General features: G+C 48.6%; 1 protein-coding gene across 1 annotated transcript; it reads right to left on the bottom strand.

The window, feature by feature from the left end:
• Nucleotides 1–4,999: 4,999 nt before the first annotated feature.
• DRD3 (dopamine receptor D3) lies at nt 5,000–19,113 on the bottom strand. Its single transcript, XM_015625738.2, has 7 exons — nt 19,019–19,113; nt 16,446–16,737; nt 11,403–11,515; nt 10,044–10,186; nt 8,800–8,996; nt 7,606–7,948; nt 5,000–6,762 (listed from the first exon to the last, which is right to left on the bottom strand). Exons 2-7 carry the CDS (start codon nt 16,725–16,727, stop codon nt 6,566–6,568), a joined length of 1,275 nt encoding a protein of 424 aa, XP_015481224.1. The 5' UTR covers nt 16,728–16,737; nt 19,019–19,113; the 3' UTR covers nt 5,000–6,565.
• Nucleotides 19,114–19,389: the final 276 nt, after the last annotated feature.

Genomic DNA, 19,389 nt, shown 5'->3' with positions numbered 1-19,389 from the left:
GTGTGTCTGAATATCTTGCAGAGCTCTTTGGGAAGCAGTTTTGGGTGAGAAGGGGTTATGTGGTTAACCAGGATTATTTCAAACTTCTGAAGCCTGAAAATCTGAATCTGTTTTGTGAGGACCAAAGGTAAAGTAATTATAAATAAGGGCATTTGGATCTGCCAGACAGCTGAGGATTAACCAGCTTTCTGTCTTCTCTATCCTCCTGCTACTGTGTAAAATACAGTAAAGTACATTTTCTGGCTCAAGGGAGTGGCCAATGCACCAGGAAGGGCAATGGCAGTGGTTCATGCCAGAGGCTCTGCAGCACAAGGTGTATCTTACTACCTGTACCTGCAGAGTTGATTGATCTGCAGGGTGCTGATCATGAAAAGATCTAAAAACCACAGCCCTTATATGTAATTGCCCAGCACAGACTTAGACAAAGAAAGGAGTTGTTCCAAATGTTCCAACTTGGCCAGAGTACCTGGAGCCATTGCTGTGCTCCGTGTGTGACACCTTGTGCTCTTGAGCTGGCTGCCTTTCCGAGATGGTGGATGGTGACACATGACACAAAGGTGCTTTGTAGCAATGCTTTGTGCTCACTGCTCTCTCCTTACACAGGAAAACATCTGGTTTGCCTTTTGATGAGGTAATCAGGGGAGGTATTGATGCAGCCAGCATCTTGCTGGAAGTCAACTAAGTCTACAAATCTGTCTTGAGCTTTTTTATACTGCCCTTCCTGGGCCAGAATGGAACCAAAGTATGGTTCAAAGTACTACAAAGTACAAAGAACTACAAAGTAATGTCAACTTCAGTGGTACTATGTGCTGAAAAACAGCTGAAGAAACCAGCCCTTAGGAAAGCCAGTGCTTTCCTCAGACAAAGCTGAGGGAACCAGGATGAGAGAGAACAGACTGGCAGGCAGCCAAAGCCTTTAAAGAGATGCAGCCTCTTCAAGAAAGGGAACAGGAGATGGAGAGTCTGGGAGGAAGGAACATAAGAAAACAGGATGATAAGGATTTGGCAAGGCCAGCAAAAAAGAGTGGGAGCTGTGCAGTATGTCCATGGGTAGCACTGCCAACATCAAGAAGATGTTGCAGAAGCCCCTGGCACGTGCATTTTTCCATTCCTTGTTCTGCATGAATCTTGAGGAGGAAGAAGCGCTCTGTTGTGGTTCAGGGAATTCAGCAATGGCTGCAAAAAAGGCAAAAGGCCACAGAGTAATGCTGGTGGCCTTCAGAGCTGAGGCTGATGGGGGTACTTAGTGCTGGACTCAAGCCTGGTACCTTGACCACACTCTTGCCTCCCCCACTGCCCACAGCCAGTGCCATCACAAGTATTCAAGGCAGTCCTGTAGCATCAACCATCTGCTCACATGCCTTGACCTGACCACCACAGAAAGACAGAAGTGCTGCTGCCTCTCAGCTGAGGCAAGGTGAGCAGTCCACCTGCACCACAGCCCTTCTGCTGTGACAAAGAAAGAAATGTGATTCCCTCAGTATTTGTGCTTCTGTCCAGTGAAAAGTGGTCTTTATTTGGGTTGTTCAATTTGCCATCCTCACAGCTGTGTGGTAAAACTTATTAAAACTGACAAGAGTCCCTAGGGCAGCAAGGCAGAAAGGTCTTCCCCACATCACCAAAGATACAAAGCTTAAATCATTATACTGAAATTAATTTTTAATTATGTTCGTTTTCTTCTTTGGCCCCAGGGGTTTTCTTTGCCTCACATTTCCAGAGGCATTCAGGGATGAGATGAGACCACTGTCTGTCAGGAAGAGATTTACTTCCAGAATCACAAGGGAAGCTCAGGAGATTTCCTGGCCTGGGCCTGGGAGAAAATGTATCCCTGTTGTAGAAAGGTGTGGTTGGCATCAGAGCTGGTGGGCTCCTGGTCTGATACTTGAGGCAGTAAGGAACCAAGGAAAGGTGGCATGAGTGATGCCAGGAAGGCATAACAAGAAAGGTCACTGCTAATTGACTAACTGGGAAGTAACAGACAATAAGTGGATCAGTGGCTTTTGAGATTGAAAGGCAGCATTGGTCTGGGATGCATCTTCTACATTCATGTCATTCAGCAAGAGGTACATAGCAGCTGATGCTGACTTTGAAGGAGTACAGTTTTGAATCCCTCTCACCTTGAAATTCCTACTGTCTTGTGAGCCTTCCTTTGCTCATAAGGCAGCAGGTCAGGTGACAAAATACTGCCAGGAGATAACATTTGTTATGTTACTGCTAATTCATTATTACCATTAGATAAGGAAAAACTCACTTCAATGGCTCATTCAAAGGCTCATGCAGATTTGGGATACTTGCATTGGTCAGAGAAAGAAATGATGAGCCCATTGTTGTCAGATGAGACACCTCACAGCCAGGTGTGTTTGCAGGCTGAAGGCTGCCAGGGTCTGTCACTTTGTGAGCAAACCATCACACACTTAGCTGAAACTAATCAGATTGCTACCGGTGTCCTCTGGGTTGTCCACAATTCCTATTTGTAGTTTTCTGAGTGTTACCATATCAGCAGCCTGCAGGCTGTTGATCCTTCCTTGAAATACTGGCATTGATTAGACATTCTTCACAAAAAATCCCATCAGGAACAGCAATAAGCTGCAGCCAAGCTCTGTCCTCCGGGGGAGCTGCCATCCTGAGCAGGTTGTGCTGGCCCCAGCTAGGAACAGAGAACCCCCTGTCACTCCAATCCCCCTCAGAGAGGGAGACTGCAGGAGTATTCCATCCTCTTCCACAGGGGAAAGCTCCCACAGTGGGGTCCAGCTGAACTCAGCTGAGTGTCTGGCCAGGCCAGTCCCTAAGGATGGTTACCTGGGAAAGTGATGTTTTTCTGCAAGGCTTTGCTTCGTCCTTTGTAGTTGGCAAATGTGAATTTTAATATCTGGCTGCAGCTGGGATTGTTAAAGCAACGTGTCCAACAGCTGCTGCAAGGTACCTGCAGAATATTCACTGAGCAGTGTCACCTGCAGAGCATTGGTCTGTGATGGCAGGTGAAACCCACCTCCTCCATAACTTCCTTGCCTTTCCAGAAAGCAGCTTTTTTCTCATGGAAGATTGTTTTATCTTCTGCCCCACAGACCTTTGTGCTCTTCTGCTTAAAGATTCTTGCATGATCTGGTGCCTGTTGTGCCTGTTGCTGCCTCTGACAAGGTAGAGTGTTCTTACGGTTTCTTTTTTTCTATTTTACAGTGTAAAACTCAAAATAAGAGCTTTTGGTTTCAACTCTGGACGTCTTCTGCTCAGTACCTGATACCATTTAGTATTTTAGTAACTTGAGTAACCTGTGTTTTCCTTCCCAGACCTGAAGTTTAACACATACAACATGTGGCACATCTGTCACAGATGGGGAGCCCCAGGTACACTTGGAATAGCAAACTGTGGGATGTGTGGGCTCAGTGGCTCATTCATCTGGGTTCCTGCAGCTGAGCCTATGGCTCTGGGAGCTGGGAGATGGTGGATGCAGGGGATAAATGGTGCTTTCAGTCCATTTCTCAGGCGTGCTGTAAATGTGTCTAGACAGGCAGTACTTGGATGGCTGCCTTGTACTTGAGGGGGGGGAACTGATCTTCCCAGTGTGCGTTGCTAGCTCTCCTTCATCTCCAAAAGGTCTTAACACTCCTCAGCTACGGTGGAGCAGCGTCCTGGCTGCCCTCTCCACTCGTTTAGAAACATCTTCCAGCCCAGGGGACCTGAGGTGTCCCATTCCAGCTGCCTGCTGGGGCAGGGTGCAGGTGGGCACAGACTGCAGGGTGCTGCACCTGCACACCCACCCAGCCCTGTGGCTGTCCCCAAGCTCCCTTCTCCTCTCTGCACGAGGAGAGGCTTCTGCATTACCCAAAGGCTCTTCTAATGTGAATATCAGCATGTAAATGAATCCTCACAGAATGCAGAGCACAGCGTCACAGCTCACCTTTCCCAGCCAGTTGTGGAGTCAGGGAAAACAAAACACCAACGAGGAAAATGTAGAAAATTAAGGGTAGTAGGAGATATTGAGCAGTTGGAAAAGGAGAATGCAGATTATTCTGCTGTAAATAATGAGTGGGGGTGTGTCTTGGGGGGCCCTCAGCAATCTCTCTGGCTTGCTGGAGAGGGTGGAGGGGCATCACCTGCTTGCACCTTCGATTGCTTCTGTCCCTTGGCATTTCCTATGGGGTCACCTATGTTTGTATTAACAGAGTAAAACTGGGCATGGTGCTCAAGCAGCACTTGAGGGAGGGGGAGACAGAGATTGTTTTAGTTCAGAGTTGAGATTTTGTAATTCTGTGAGGGTTTTGTGGTTTTGGGTTGTTTTTTTTGTTTGTTTGGGGTTTTTTTTGTCCCTAATCAGTTCTGTGATCTGGTAGTTCAGATCTCAGTAAAGAAAGGACCATATGTTTAGATACATAATTTTCCCCATCCCTTATAGCTGTGTGGACACCAAAATGCTGCTTAGTCTTCTGCCACACCTCCTGTTCTTACCTCTATCCTGAATCATCTTGGGAATCACTCCTTGAAGAACCAGTTCAGATTCAAGTAGGATGAAACTGACCCCTGAGAGATGCTAGGCCAGGTCTTGAAATGAACCTACTCATCCTTTAAAAGATCTTTCTTTTCAGTTCCTCCTTTCTGACAATTGTTATACAAAATCAAGTGGACTGGTGGTGTCTGTTATGAAGCATCTTAATGAGAGTTCCTTGAGTGGCAATCTGTTCACAGGTTGGTTCACTGGTTCCATACCTCCACCATCCTGTGTGCCGAGTGCCTCCCGTGCTATCCAGCATCTTTGAGCAGATGGAGTAACACTACTGCATGTCTGCCTGGCATAGCTGGGAAACTAATTGAGCATATTTCCAGAATTCATCTGCTGGAAGTGCCTACAGCAGCCTTTCATTTCTTTCCCAATTGCAAGTAATAATAAATTCTTGTGGGTGTCCAGGTGGACGATAGTTTTTTACAGGGGAAGTGTTAAGAAGGGCTACAGGTGACGAAAGACTAATGGAAGGAGGCACATTCATCACAAAGATACCAAAACTTCCAATTACACTTGTGTTTTATTGGTTTAAGGCAGTTACAATGCAGTATGGAGGGCACCTGCCCAGGCAAATGACACATGCTCTCCACAAGATCCTCCTCCCAAAACCCAGACAAACCAGAGCAGCATCTAGAGCTCTACTGTGGGCTCTGGAGACAGAGGACAACGATTTTGGTTTCATATTAGGAAAGAAAGGAAGCTCTTTCCAGATGGAGAAGCTGTGGCATGGACACAGGCAGGAGCAGCACACAGAGTTATCCTAAAGCTATCAAACGAGCGTGGCTGACAGCACAGCTAAGCCAAGTCCTGGGAGTGAGAGCTGAAGCCTCTGATCCAGTACAGCAAGGGGGCAAAATGAGAGAACCATGTTGAGGCTCTCTGGCCATGCCAGGTTTGTCTATATGAGGGGAAGAGCATTACAGTGCCCTGACACGAGACCAGCTTAGGGTACATCAGGACTTGTGTGGTTTTTTTTCATCCAGGAACTACTGGAGATGGCTTTGTAGAATTCTGCTGGGAAAGGAGACCGTGGCAGGGCTGTTATTTGGCCAGCTCCTGGATGCTGGGATACACAGATGCCATATATGATGACAGGAGTATTGGCATGGGGAGTCAGGGAGAGTCCTGGGGCTGATCCCAAGGCAAATGTCCCTTCTTACTGGGAGGAATGTTATGAAACAGCTCTCCCCCAGGTATGGGCTGTAACCAGAGTTATTGCAGCAGCCAGGTGGTACAAACCCTAAATCTAGCAGTGCTGCTGTCAGGTGAGGAGTGCAGGTGAAGATTGGTTCCAAAGAGATCGTGAACAAGTTTTGAGATGGTGCATGCAACCAGCTGACAAAAGAGGTTTGACTCTATGGCAGCTATCAAGAGCCTTGTTGCCTTAGTGGCCCCAGGAGATCATTGGGGTGTGTGGTATTTAAGTAGTGGCCAATCTATCACTGGTCCTTGGGTCAGGAGGAGAGGGGACCCTGGGGTAGAGTTGCACTTCTCATGTGAGCTGACCTACCAGAGGCAGGGCAGCCTCCTCTCTACCTTGCAAGGAGCAGTAAAATACAAGCTGGCAGCACAAGGGATTTCATTTCCAACTAGGGCAATTTTCTCTAGAAACTTAGACTGACCCAGTTTTACTGGCAAACCTTTTGATGGAAACAACAGGAAAGCTGTTATTTCTCCATCAGTGCTCCTTTTCTAAGTTTCCTAGTCCAATTTTCACTCTTGGCTCCTGACTGAAGAGATCAGGATCTTTATCAAAGAGGTCAAGTTCTGTCCTCTTACTAGGACTGCTGTGCACCTGAGCTGGGTGCCTTTTGCAGGCTCAGGTTCCAGCTGTGGGAGGGCAAATGCATTTCCAGCACGTAGGCAGCTGAGATGAGGGATGACAGCTGCGTTTGGGTCGCGTGCACCCTGCAAACCTGTCAGCTCCCAGGAGTGATGCTCTGTGGTGGATGATCTGCTGCTCACCCAGGGCTGTGCCCAGCGCTGAGGGACTCACTGGCTTGTCCCTGTCTTTTTCTCCTCCCAGGGGGCTGCTGCAGACCTGTGCAGCCCGGTGTGGCCCCACAGTCAGCAGCAGAGGATCTTGAGGAAGGCTTTGCGGAAGTCAGTGTTGAAAGTTGTGTAGATGATGGGGTTGAGGGCGCTGTTGACGTATCCGAGCCAGGTGCTGGCACTGTAAAGCCCTGGAGGCACGTGGCAGGATGGGCAGTGGGCGTTGAGGATGTGAATCAAGAAGAAGGGCAGCCAGCAGACTATGAATGTCCCTGGGTTTAAGAGAGAAGAAGAAAACAATCTGCAAGTTTCAAGCAGCAACTATTTGGAAAGGGGCCTGCACTGGTGGCCTCTCCCTCCACCCCCTCGTTATTTCCATGATGTTCCTATATTTCACAAACAAAACAAAAGGCCACGTTCATTCCTAACACAGAGGGATTTGGCAAAATCTCGGACTCCTTGGGACCAGCTTTGTGAATGGATAAGGCTTCAGAAGTGGCCTGATGACAGACAAAAGCAAGTGGCCACAACTTTGAGGGAAAGCTTCATCCAGAAAGCTGGCTTTAATCAGTCAGGATGAGGGTTGCTGTTATTTCTGTGCTACTACTGAGTTAATGGGGGGGAAGAGTGAACCTGGTGACCACAGCAGGTGACAGGGACGCCAGTCTCCTGGCTTCTCTACCCAGCTTTATCAACTGGCTCCTCTGCGGCTCCTTGCCTCAGTTTTCCCTTCTGTAATCAAATCTAAGAGCTTCTGCATGTATGGAAACTAAAGATTGTTCCAGCCTTGTAATAGTAAAACAAAGGAAAAGCAAAGGTATTGGCTGTTACTCCCTCTGGTAGGGCTTGTTGGCCACTGATTTTAAACACAAGGGTAACAAAACACAGTAAATAGAACACTAACATGCGTGGCTCTCAACATTTGGAAGAATTATTCTAGATTCCTAAATGTCCCACTACTGTCTCTCCTGAGGTTGTGAAGCCATAACAGCTGAAGCCAAGGCCCAGCTTGCATTTTAAAAAAAAAATCTCAATATTGTATGAGGAGATTCTGTGTTCCTGGAAGTCCCAAACCATCACCCCTTGCACCCACAGGCAGAACTGCTCTCACTCACCCAGGACAATTGCCAGCATCTGTGTAGCCTTCCTCTCCCGCAGCTGGATCAGTCGGGGCTGCTGCTGTGCCAGCCTCAAGCTGCTGATGGTTCTACCATTGCTGAGCCTCCGTACCTCCACTGCTGGCTTCGTGCTCCTCCTCCCTTCCCACCTGCTGTTTTGGGTAGTCTCTGGTGCCTTGGTGAGGGATGCCTCGTGGCAGAAGCTTCGGTACCGCTGCAGGCTGAAGACAGTCAGCAACCTCCTTTTTGTAGACATCTCCTGGCCTGTGCATTTGAGCGAGAGACAGGGGGAAAACGTGCCTTGGCATCTGTTTGGCAAAGCTCTCCTCTCCATGTGTTCCTGCAAAAGAGGATGCCACAGAGGAACTGGAAACCATCCAAACTGCTCATTGGGCCAGAGGATGATGAAGGAAGTTGGAGTTATCCTTAGCCTCACTTGCCTCTTACATTGCACCACGTCCTCTGGGCTGACCTGGGGGTGAAGCAGCAGTTGACAGCTCTTTGTCTCCATCCCACCAAGGAGAAGCACGAGAACTACCTGCTCTGCTAACCTCTCACCTGTGTTTTTGTGCTGGCCCTGCTCCCCTCAGCATTCCCACCCTTTTAATGTAGCCTCGCTGTGCAAAAATGGGTGAAAAGAGTGGATATGCATGACCAGGTAATTCCTTTCAAGTTGTTGTGTTGGTTCCCATGGTTGCAGATATTTCATCTAGAAAGGTCAGTGGAACAAATGTTGCATGCACCATGAGTATTTTGACCTCTTAAGTCTGTCAGATGAAGAGGGTTTTGTATTTTAATAACAGAGGTTAAAGCCTGTGAAGCCCTGAGAATGAAGCCTCATAGAGCAAAAATCAATAAATGAAGACATTAAAATCAATAAATGAAGAAATTACCCAGACTTATGCATGGCTGAGAAAACCCTGCTCTGAGGAAATACTGAAGTAGGCTGTGCTCTTATCTACCTGCCACTTCTAGAGGGCAGAGATACACAGGGAATATCATTCTAGAGGTCTGAAAAGGATTTAACTGCAGCTTCTGTGCCTCAGATATCATGGTGTATGAGCAAGGGATGGGATGAAAACATGTCATGTCCTTCCTTATGCTTTCTGGTTTGTGTTTTAACCCTCTGAGGAGAGGAGATGATGCATTCCTGTCCTTTTTGACAGCTCCTACTGGCTTTGTGTGGCTTACTTGGTGTGCATAACACGGTTTGGTGCTGGCGCTCTGGCTGCCCTGCCGGGTGAGGGTTCGCTTCTTTTGCCTCTGTCTGAGCACGAGGTAAATCCGGACATAGAGCAGCAGGGTCACCATGAAGGGGAGGTAGAAGGACACCAAAGAGGAGTAGATGACGAAACTAGGGTTGGATATGGAACAGACACTGGGATCCCCTGGGGAGGAGAAGAGAGAGAGAGGAGTGGCTGAGCTGATTCAGTTTAGTACAAGGAGGCTCTGGTGTGTTGGCAAAGTGAGACAAAAGGTGGCTGGGGGCAAAAGCAGTCTAAGGAGTGCAGATTATGCTCTGGCTTACCCCATTACCTACGTGATGCTTAAAATGAACCCAACACAGGGCCATCTATCGTCAGCCAGCATCATCTGCCTGCTTTTCTGGCCAACAGCTCTGTTCTCTTCTCTCGTGTCTATTCCCACCCTTTCTCCCATTCCTTTGACAGCCTCTGAGCTGTCTAGATGCAGAGTGTGCATTCACCCCTATCTGTCTGAACCAGGCAGAGGGGGGCAGCAGAATTTCCCACTCCCATCCCTTTCCTGCCTCAAGCACCGCAGAGGATGGAGGGGGAGCAAAGGCTTCTGCCTATGACTCAGTGGGAAGGCAGGCTCCCTTGCTCCTCTGCCTCCAGGGAGACTGTGCTGCCCTAGCTGAGGAAAAGGAAAAAGACCAACCTGCTTCCAAGGTGGAGGCTAAGTTCCCTGCCCTCCTCAAGGGATTAGTTAAGGAAGCAGAACAGCCAGTGGGATAGGAAGGAGGTTTCTAACAAGCAACGCTAATATGCAATCCTTGCTGTTTAGAGATGTGCTCTGGATCAGTCAAAACTCTGCTTCTGAACCTGTTGATATCAGCAAGACACCATTAAGTCTGGTGTGTGTGTGCTCTATGCGCTGCACATTTTGCTCTGTGTGCTCACAGTGATTGTTTGATGGGAATCTGAAGACCTGGACACCTTGATGGGCATTGATTTGGCAGTAGAGCAGGCGGGTTTGCCCTTTAGAGCAACAGTCAGTGTCTGCCTGAGCAAATGGCAAGTTTATAGATAAGAGCACATGGGGATTTTTCTCTCCCTTCATAGTGTGCTTTCAAGTTCCTTAGAATTTCCTGTAACTTGGCAAATCTGCAGGACCCATGTTAAATGAGCTGGCCATACACAGGGCAGCTCCACTGCCAACCCCTCCTGCGTGCTACTGTTCAGGGAATCACCTACCTGTAGTATTGAAGCCAAAGAGGAGAGGGCATGACACTGCGAAGGCCAGCATCCAGACTATCACAATCATGAGGGAGACCCTCCTGCAGGAGCTCTGCCCAGTGCTGTACTGGTACTGAACTGGTTTCACCACTGCGGTGTATCTGCAGACCAAACCAGCCCCGGGAAGAGGAGATGGAGGCAGGAGGGAGGGAAAGGAGGAGGTTTTCAAGAGGAGCAGTGAAAGCAGCACAGGGAACATCATGGTGAATGTGGTGAAGAAATAGAAGAGGAAAGTAAAGAAAATCAGATGATGGGATCAGCAATTTGTAGAAATGGTAAGTGGGGCATGGAGGGGCAGAACAGAGGAAATCACAGTTAGTTGGCAGCAGTGCAGAGAAATGCTCAGCAGAACTCACAGCATGTGAAGCTACAGGGTTTGGGCTACCAGATGGATCAAGAAACTCCAGGAAATCCCTAACCCTCAAGCCCCTAAAGTTATATGGGCACTGCTGTGCAAGAGCACTCTCTGGAGTAAACACAAACTTCTGAACTCTTTGTCTCAGCTGCCTGGTCTGGTGTTAGCCTGACAGGCAGAGGTTTGCCCAGGGGCAGGTGTCAAGGACCTTCAGTTGCTGGGGTGCCCCAGGAGATGCAGCTCAGCAGGGCAAGGATTTGGAAGGCACAGGAGTCTCATCTTTAAGAGAGCCTGGGGGCTGTTCCTTGCAGACAGAGCCAAACTGAAATGGGGATACAGATTCCCATGGAGGAACACCGGACCAACGCAGCATTGAGAGCTGCCTTGCATTATTATCCTTGAACTACACTTTACAAAGGTACAGCACGCAGTATTTTTCCCTTCTCCCACTCCTTGGTCCCAGTAGGATCACATGTGCCACGGTCTTGGCTCCCAGCCCTCAGCATTGCTTAAAATAGGCTCAGTTTTAAAATGCAGAAAACCAAAGCAAAGCTCAAGATTACACAGCAATAATCTTCATCTCTCCCTGTGTATATGCCAGGATTTGGTTTAATAAAGCTTCACGAGTGAGATCTCCAGTAGGAGAAACCCTCTTTGACACTCAGTGGGAGCTGGATGACCAATTGTGGTTCCTGCCTTTAAAAATCTCGAGGATGTGGTTAACCATCTACTGGGATGTTTTATTGCTTGTGTCTCCCTGCCCTCCAGTGCAGACCTCTTCTTGCACAACGTGAGCAGAGCCACACTGACAGCAGTAGTGGCAGGGACAGACCTCCAGGGGTTTGCTGTTCTGAAGACACCGATGCTGTCTGTGCTCACCCCACTTCTTTGTCCCTGCCCCACTGGGGCACAGGGCTGACCCCCATACCCAGACCGTCCCCCTGGATGCTGTTGTGTCTCACCTGTCAATGCTGATGGCACAGAGGTTCAGAATGCTGGCTGTGCACATCATCACATCCATGGTGACAAAGATATCGCAACAGATACGGCTGAACGTCCAGACCCCTCCGGTCACCTGCAACACAAAACTGTCAGCCTTGCTCTGCACCAGCTCCTGACAAGTTATGTGTAAGGAGCTGCTCTCCTCCAAGTAACTCAGCAGCTGGAGGAGTTCATGCCCACAGTGATGGGCAGAGGGAAACTGAGGCACCTGTGTTGTGTGCAAGATAACACAGCAGTAGGTCGTGGAGAAGGAGCCTCACTTTCATTTCAATCCTTTATTTGCTCTTGCAAAAGGAGGCAGGGAGAAGAAACAGCAGCTATCTCTCCTCTCAAGGCCTAGCATGATAAATTGATTTAAGTTTGATATCACTGTATTTATCCTCTGATTAATGATTATCTGAGAAAATCTAAGGGCTGTAAGTCTTTCTCAGCTTAGCTGCCAGAGTGCTCTTACAGGCAGCGAGCTGGAAAAGTGCTGCAAGTTTTTGCATTTATGTATGAAACTGAGATCTGAGACTAAGGCTTCTCAAAAACCTCATTTGACTTCTTATCTCAGTTACAGATTTTGATTATTAGATCTGAGTGAGAACTCACAGGCTATTCAGATTAAGGGGCTTGAGTTGCTACCAAGCTGTTCTGCTTGTTTTGAATTTTTCATCTGAAGTGTGTGGTTGTGAAAGCTCAGCCATAGGCAGTCTTAGCTTTGGAGAAAAGTGGGTCTTGGAGCAGCCACCAAGTTCTTGACAAGGATCTTTTGGATTGACAAGCATGCTCCAAGCACTGTGTGGCCCTGCTCGCCTTGGGGTTGGGATGACAACCTGATTCTGAGGGAGGTGTCTGCCTCCATTCCCATTGCTTGTAGGAGATGGAGGGCAGGCTGCCCTCTTGTTCAACTGCAAACAAACCCAGTGCTGTGCTGGATGGGGGAGTAGGAGAGAAAAAAGGGAGAAAGTCCATGCTTGGGAGGGAGCCTGGATTTTAGCCTTCAGCCCTGCAGGTCCTGCTGTTTCAGCTGGATCCTGGGAAGCTGTCAGAAACTGCCACTACTTCCTGGTCTCTCTGCTTACATTTAGACAACATCTGGAGTACTGCACCTGCTCTTGAGGCATCAGTAGAGAAAAAACATTGATTAACAGGAGTGAGTCCAGTGGAGAGCCACCAAAACAATCCTGTGAGGACCAGCTAAGGGAGCAGGACTTTTTCAGCCTGGAAAAAAGATGGATTTGAGGGGTGGGAGAATAACAGCCCTCTAGTGCCTGGTGGAAGTTTATTAAAAAGGTTGAAGGCAAGTGCTAAGAAGATGGACCTGGGTTTCTCACAGCAGTGGTGCAGTGGGAGGACAAGAAGCAACAGGAATGAGCTGGAGGAAAGGTACAAACTGGTTATGAAGGTTACTTTTCTGACTATAGGGACATTGGACAGTGGAGCCAGTTGCTTGGTAAGTCTGTGCAGGATCTATCCTTGGAGTTTTTCAAAATCCATTCAAAAATGCCCACCCCAGCCCATACTTCATGGCTTCTCAGGCAGTGGCTCAACCCTGTGAGTGTTGGTGCCTAGGAAGGATGCAGCCCCCTGCATCCTAAATACAAAATGTTCTCTGTGAGAATTGTTTAAGAAATAATCCTGAGAAATGTAAATGGTTTTCATAGTGGCAGCATTCCCACACATGGGCACTGAAACTTGCTGAGGTGAGCTGTGTCTTTAGGGTGTTCTCTGCTGGACCCAGCTGCTACATTTCAGAAATCAGGTATTGAATGAGGCAGTCTTCCATTAGACCCTCTGACCCTGAATTAATTCAGAAGAGGGAAATGGGAATTAGCTTGCAGAATGCAGAAGGGAACTGTGCTTTCTTCTCCAGTTCTCTTGATAATGGTAGTGCTCCATTGTTTTCTTATAAAAAAAGTATGTAAAGGGGAAAAAGAAGTCAAAACCATTGAGCTTTTCTGCACAGGTAAACTACAAGACATGCAAACTGAAGGCTGTCCATCTGAGATTAGGGACCTTAATAGGTAGGTTCAGCTTCCAGAGAAACACTACACTGGTTTTACTTTAGTTTCATAGTTTAAGATCTGCTTGACCACCTCAAGATATATTAAAAAAAAAAATAAAATAAAAATGTTGGAAGTCTTAGCAGTGGGACCCAGTAAGGGATGTGTCTGCAGTTTGAGGCAAAAGGCAATGCAGTTTCTGCGTGAGCTGTGGAGTCTAAAGAATATTTCACCAAGCCAGAGGCAGATGTTCACATGAAAGGCAGCTGCTGCTAACCCAGCAGATGAACAAGCACTTAACTGAGGGAGTTAAATTACTTAACTGAGATCCTGAACACACTGAAATGCTGAGCTCAAGAATGTGAACCATAAAAACTGAAGAAGGTGCTGGTAGGGAAGGCTCAGAAGTGAGCCCTCTCAGGATGATGCTATCAGATCACACTACCTGCATACTGGACTGTAGCTGGTGTAAGAGGATACTTGACAGATCAAAATGTTTGGGCTTAAAACCCATTCTCACTTGTCACTTTTAAATTGGAGAGTAGCTCTGCTGGAGTTGCTGAAGTAGTTAATATTTACCTGTGGGGTATACAAACCCAGAATTTATTCCATAATTTAACAGTGAAGAAAAGCCTTTTTTTATATGCTTTGTTCAGAATTTTAAAAATTCTATTTCTGCTCTTCCTTTTATTGCTCTGTTCTGATCATCTTTGCTACAGCAGCTAGAACCTGCTAGTCTGCATTTCTGGTTTTCAAGTGCTAGCAGGGTACCTGTTCTTTATCCCTCTGGTGCTTTTTGTCCAGGAATCTCAAAGGATATCCCAGGTATTAATTGAATGAATCCTCACATCTGTCTGGGCGAGGTGGATGGTCAAACATTATTCTCTTACAGCTGATGAGAGCAACTGCAGAGAGATGAGCTGATACAATCTCTCATTACCACTCGGTGATTATGCAGGAGAAGATTGTCCAGGGTGAAATCCTGGCTCTGTCAAACACAATGCTAAAGATCCCTATAGACTATTCAGGTCAGGTTTTCACCTAATCTTCCTTAACGACCAGTCTGCTTTATCTAAAAAATTGTGGTGTTATTATTTTTAACTTCCAAACTCTATAGGAAGCTTTCCAGTTTATGAATGCGCAATGATTATTTTTTTTAACTTATACATCTCCACCACTCTCCTAAATTCTTAAAATAAGCAACAGAATCTCCACAATTCAGATAGGAATGGGGATGCCACACTGAGAAGCACATGGATGGGAAAGTAGGAAACCAAGTTGCATCAGGCCATGGCAGGCATGAAAGCCTGCATGCAAGTGCATCTGAGCAGGTTCCCTGAGGAGTTTTGTGTTTGAGAGCTGATGCTTGGGGCTGCTGCTGGCTCCTGCAGCTGTGAGATGGCTGCTCCTGGGTTTGCATGGTGGCAGTGCAAAGAGCACTGGTGGTCAGGACTGCTGAGCTGCAGGAACTCAGCTCTGTCCTCCCTCTGACACCAGTCCAGTGCAGCTCCTGAGCTCACACAGCAGCTTAGGTCTCACAGCTCCCATGTGAGAGACAAGATGAGGAGACTCCCACACGGTCTCAGCAGATTAGACCTCAGTGACAACCTTCTCCTGAAGCTTTCTTCCCCTTTGGAGGTAGAACTGGATGTTGTGAGAAGATTGAGGAGGGTGTTCCCAGCCATGCTGCCACATGTCCTCCTCCAACTATGCAATGACTGCAAAGCATGATGATGTTTAATTCCCTCAAATTCCAGGGGGCAGGACACCCTGCTGCCACTGTCTTGGAAACCTTGGTGAGCTGCAGCAGCCATAGCACCAGGGATCAGTAAAGAAGAGGGCAGCAGTATTGGTGTGTCACACCTACATGGTGGCCCTCAGAAGATTGCTAGACACACTGCTGATTAGCACTTCTGTGCCAGAAACCTCCTTAAGTGGAGATGAGGATTTTGAGACTATAAAATGTTCCTGTTGCTGCTCTGTCACAGCCTTCCCAAAAGATTTCCCAGAAAGAGACAGTTCTTGTCTGCATGATTGATAAAATAACACATTTCATGGCCACTGATGACTCTAAAAATGAAGTGTAAAGCACAAACTTCACAAGCAGAATTTAAATCTGAGGCATTCATCCACCTTAAGCTTCTCCATAAATAAGGGCCAGTTCTGAAGTCTGGTTTGGCAAACCTTAAGTAGATGAATAGGTATTCTACACAGTTTTAGGGACTGAATGATTTTTTGGCAATTTCAAGGCTCATGGTGTATTGAAGCATGATGCCATTTCTGCTTCATTGATGGCCTTGCTGATCCATAAACAGCAGAGAATACTGAAAAAAAATTTGGGGCTTTTTGGACTGTTTTTTAAATCTCAGTCTTGCTGGAGTCTGACAGCCCAGTTCCATAGGAAGTGTTATGCAATGCCAGGATTGGGAGTTCAGGTTTGGGATGTGTATGAACTCTTTTCTCTGTTGTTTGGATGACTCTTGCATCAGCTGCTTTGATTATTCAAGCTTCACAGACAGAAATTAGTCTTGAATGGGTCTACAAACACAACTAGGAAATGGACCTACTGTTGTGCTCACAAATCATGACTAAGGCATGGCATGGGGCAGAGGCTGCTCCGCAGATGTGCCTCAGTCCCACCCTGTCCACAGCAAGGCTGAGTGCCAAGTATTTTCTAAAGCAAAGCATAATGTGATTTCATTAAGGATTGGAATGCACTTGAGCTGATAGACTATTCCAGTCCGAAATAAAGCTTGACTTTTAATATTTTTTAGTTGCAATCAAACTGAAGAGTCTAATTCTATCTTGCTGGGATGGCTTCCTCCCCCCCCTCACTTATTCCTTTTTTATTTAATCATTCCATGCAGCATACCCAAGCAGTACACAGCCTGCAGGACAGCTCCAGGGCCGTTCCACACAGATCAGAATAAATGTTGCTACTGCCCTCATTAGGAACATGACCAAGCATGCAGTGATGTGGTGAAATTCTGCTAATCATTCCTGAGAGGTACTCACCTCCAGGTACACCATCCATGGCATCACCAAAGTAGCCACCAGCAAATCTGCCACTGCCAGGCTCACCACGAGGTAGTTGGTGGTGGTTTGCAAGGTGCGTTCCCTCAGCACAGCCAGGCAGACCAGCACGTTCCCAAAGATGATGGCCAGAATCAAGATGCAGTAGCAGAGGGCGTAGTAGGCGTGTGAATGGGGCAGCTCAGGCTCTGTGGTGCTGTTTGCCCCACAGGGAATGGGGTCTGTTGTGTTAGGATGGCTGCTGGTTCTGGTGAAGAGAGCCATGGGGCTGCCACTGCAAAGAGTAAGAAACAGAGGAATGAAAATCAAAGCTCTGCAATAACTGTGGAGAACAGTACCTCCTTTGGGTACTGGTATGTTTTTTATACTTTCCTTATGAATTCTCCCAATCAGAGAGGTCTTTTTTCTGCTCATATATGGGCAGAGCTTTGCTTAAATATTTGCTCGGCTTGTTCTGTTTTTCATTGAATCTAAACCAAGGGAATCAAGGAATGCAAGATTTCACCTCCTGTGTGCATGTGAAAGGTGGATCTTAGCAACCAATACAGCAGTTTGGAAAAGGGGAAATGGTTTTGAGATGCACCAAAGTCACGCCACAGTACAAGTCAGCTGGGAAAGAGTGCAGCCTCCAAGGCAACAGTTTGAAATGATGAGGAAGACCCAACACAGTTACCCAAACATACTAGGGCTTGGCCAAAATTTGGAACTTTTATCTTTTCTTCTGGGAAGTATCCTCTTCCTTCTCTCATCAAGAAATGTCTTCAGTAACTTCACACACTCGAGTGCTTGGCAGCCTGGCAGAGCCTCTTGATCCCTGGCTGCCTGGCAGCAAGCACCACCTCCAGAATTCCTCCTTTCCTGCAGCATGTCCCAAGCCCTGCCTGCCTTGGTAAAGGGTTGACTGCTGGTGTGCTCCCATTCCATCCATACTGTGCTCTGCGTTTTCCATGCCTAGCCAGAAGATGTGCCTCCTGTGCTGAAAAGCAAACCAGCTTGATGTTTGGGATGAAAAAATGGAAATATGTTTGCAGGGTGCTCTGCATTTCTTTTTCTTACAATAGATTCAAGTCTGCTCTCAGTAACCTACCCTTCCTTGATTTAAGAGGAGGATTTTTTTCCACAAATATGAAAGCTGCTGTACCGAGGCTGTTCCATGACATTTAATGGCTTGTATCTTCTTTTCCTTTGCTACTGCTCCTGTTGCTGAACTCATCATCAGGTATGACAGGTATGAAAAGCAAGGACAAAACACTGCAATGCCAGTGGTATAAATATTACTCTGTTTCACCTCACCCCTTGAACAGCAGCATCTGTGATGCACAGATGCTGCACAGCTATACTCCTGGAAGAGTAGCTGTGCAATAGGTAATAAATTGCTCCAGCCCCTTGGGATTTACTCATCCTTAAAACTGGCGCCACTCTCCTCTGATATTTTGTAGCTGGGAGAGGACAAGGGTTGAATGAGATGGAAACTGAACTTCCCCATGTCCTGTGAACACAGGTCCCTCAGAACAGGGGTGAAACAATCTCTTATGGCTTGTGCTTGTCTCCTCTAGCTTTCTTCTGCCTGACCATGACAAAGAAGTTAGGCTTTCCACTGGGTCATGAAGATCTCTTGTAGCATGAGTGCTGCTGCTGAGTCCAGGACTGTTCATAAAATAGTTGTGCTGCAGCCACCCAAAGACAGGATTCATTTTACTGTGTCCCTTGCATGGACACAGTTCCCAGTCTGGGAATTCTGTACTGTCTGGAGCCAGGAAAGGCTGGCTCTGTAGTGCTGGAAAAAGCAGCTGCCTAGGTGATAAGCAAGGCCAGAACAGGGAATGAACAAAACATCACCCATAATATATATAACCAGAAGGCATAAGACATCCCAATACACCGCTCGGCTCTGGGTTTCCTGTCTTGTCTTCTGTTCCTTATATCCATGAGCACTACCTTCGACTCTCATCCCAAAGTCGGTCTTCCCTACCAAGATCCCTCCCAGCCCTTGCAGGTCCCTCATCCCTGGACCTCCCCTCCATCCCCCTAACCTCCCCTCCTTCCCAGTCCTGCTCACTCCGGCCAGGGCGCTGCCAATGCAGGCACGTACCAGCGTACCTGGACACCCTCACAGAGGGGTGGCAGGACACCCACCTGGTAACGGGGTGACAAAGTGCTACGGGGACAAGCGTCTCAGCCGCGGGGAAGAGCAGAGGGAGGGGAAAGGGTGGGGGAAGGACGCTCCTCCCGTGGGTCTCCGTTTGGGATGGGTCGGGGCGCCTGTCCCGGCCCGCATGGCAGGTCCAGGTGCGGGGAAGCGTTCGGGTTCCGAGCGCAGGGTCCCGGCGTAGGTGGCGGCGGCTCTGGGCTCGTCTCCAGCTGCGGCCGCCGCTCCGCTCCCGCACCCGAGGGGCAGCGGGATCCGCGCCGCTCCCCGCGCTGCCCCGGCCCGGCCGCCGTGTGCCCCGGCCCTGCCGGGGGGACACCGGGCACGGAGGGAGGCGGAGGGCTGCGGGAGAAGGGACTGCCGGCACCGGGCGGGAGGGGAGCGGGAGGCAGCAGTCAGGACTTACCCCCGGCCCGTCGGGCCGTGCCGCCGCCGAGCACAGCTCGGTCCCGCTCCTGGTCCCCGGTCCCGCTGACTCCCGGCCCGACCCGCTCCCTCCTGCCGCCGTGCCCGGCGCGGAGCCGCGGGGCGGGACCGGGCTGGCCACCTCCTCCCGCCCGCCCCCTGCCCCGGGACCCCGCCGTGCCCGGAGAGGGGCAGCCGGGCCGGGCTGCGCTCCCCCTGCCCTCCTCAGGGGCTCCAGAGGTTGTCCTTCTCCTCAAGGGACGCAGCCGAGGGCGTCTGGGCGAATTTTGGAGCCGGGGTCCGCAGCAAGGGCGTGCTTTGCTGAGGGATGGAGCTGCTCCTGCCGGGAGGCGAAGCGGTTCGCTGGGAGCC

Source organism: Parus major, chromosome 1, assembly GCF_001522545.3.
Source record: "Parus major isolate Abel chromosome 1, Parus_major1.1, whole genome shotgun sequence".
NCBI classification, from domain to species: domain Eukaryota; kingdom Metazoa; phylum Chordata; class Aves; order Passeriformes; family Paridae; genus Parus; species Parus major.
This window is presented reverse-complemented; position numbering and strand designations above follow the sequence as displayed.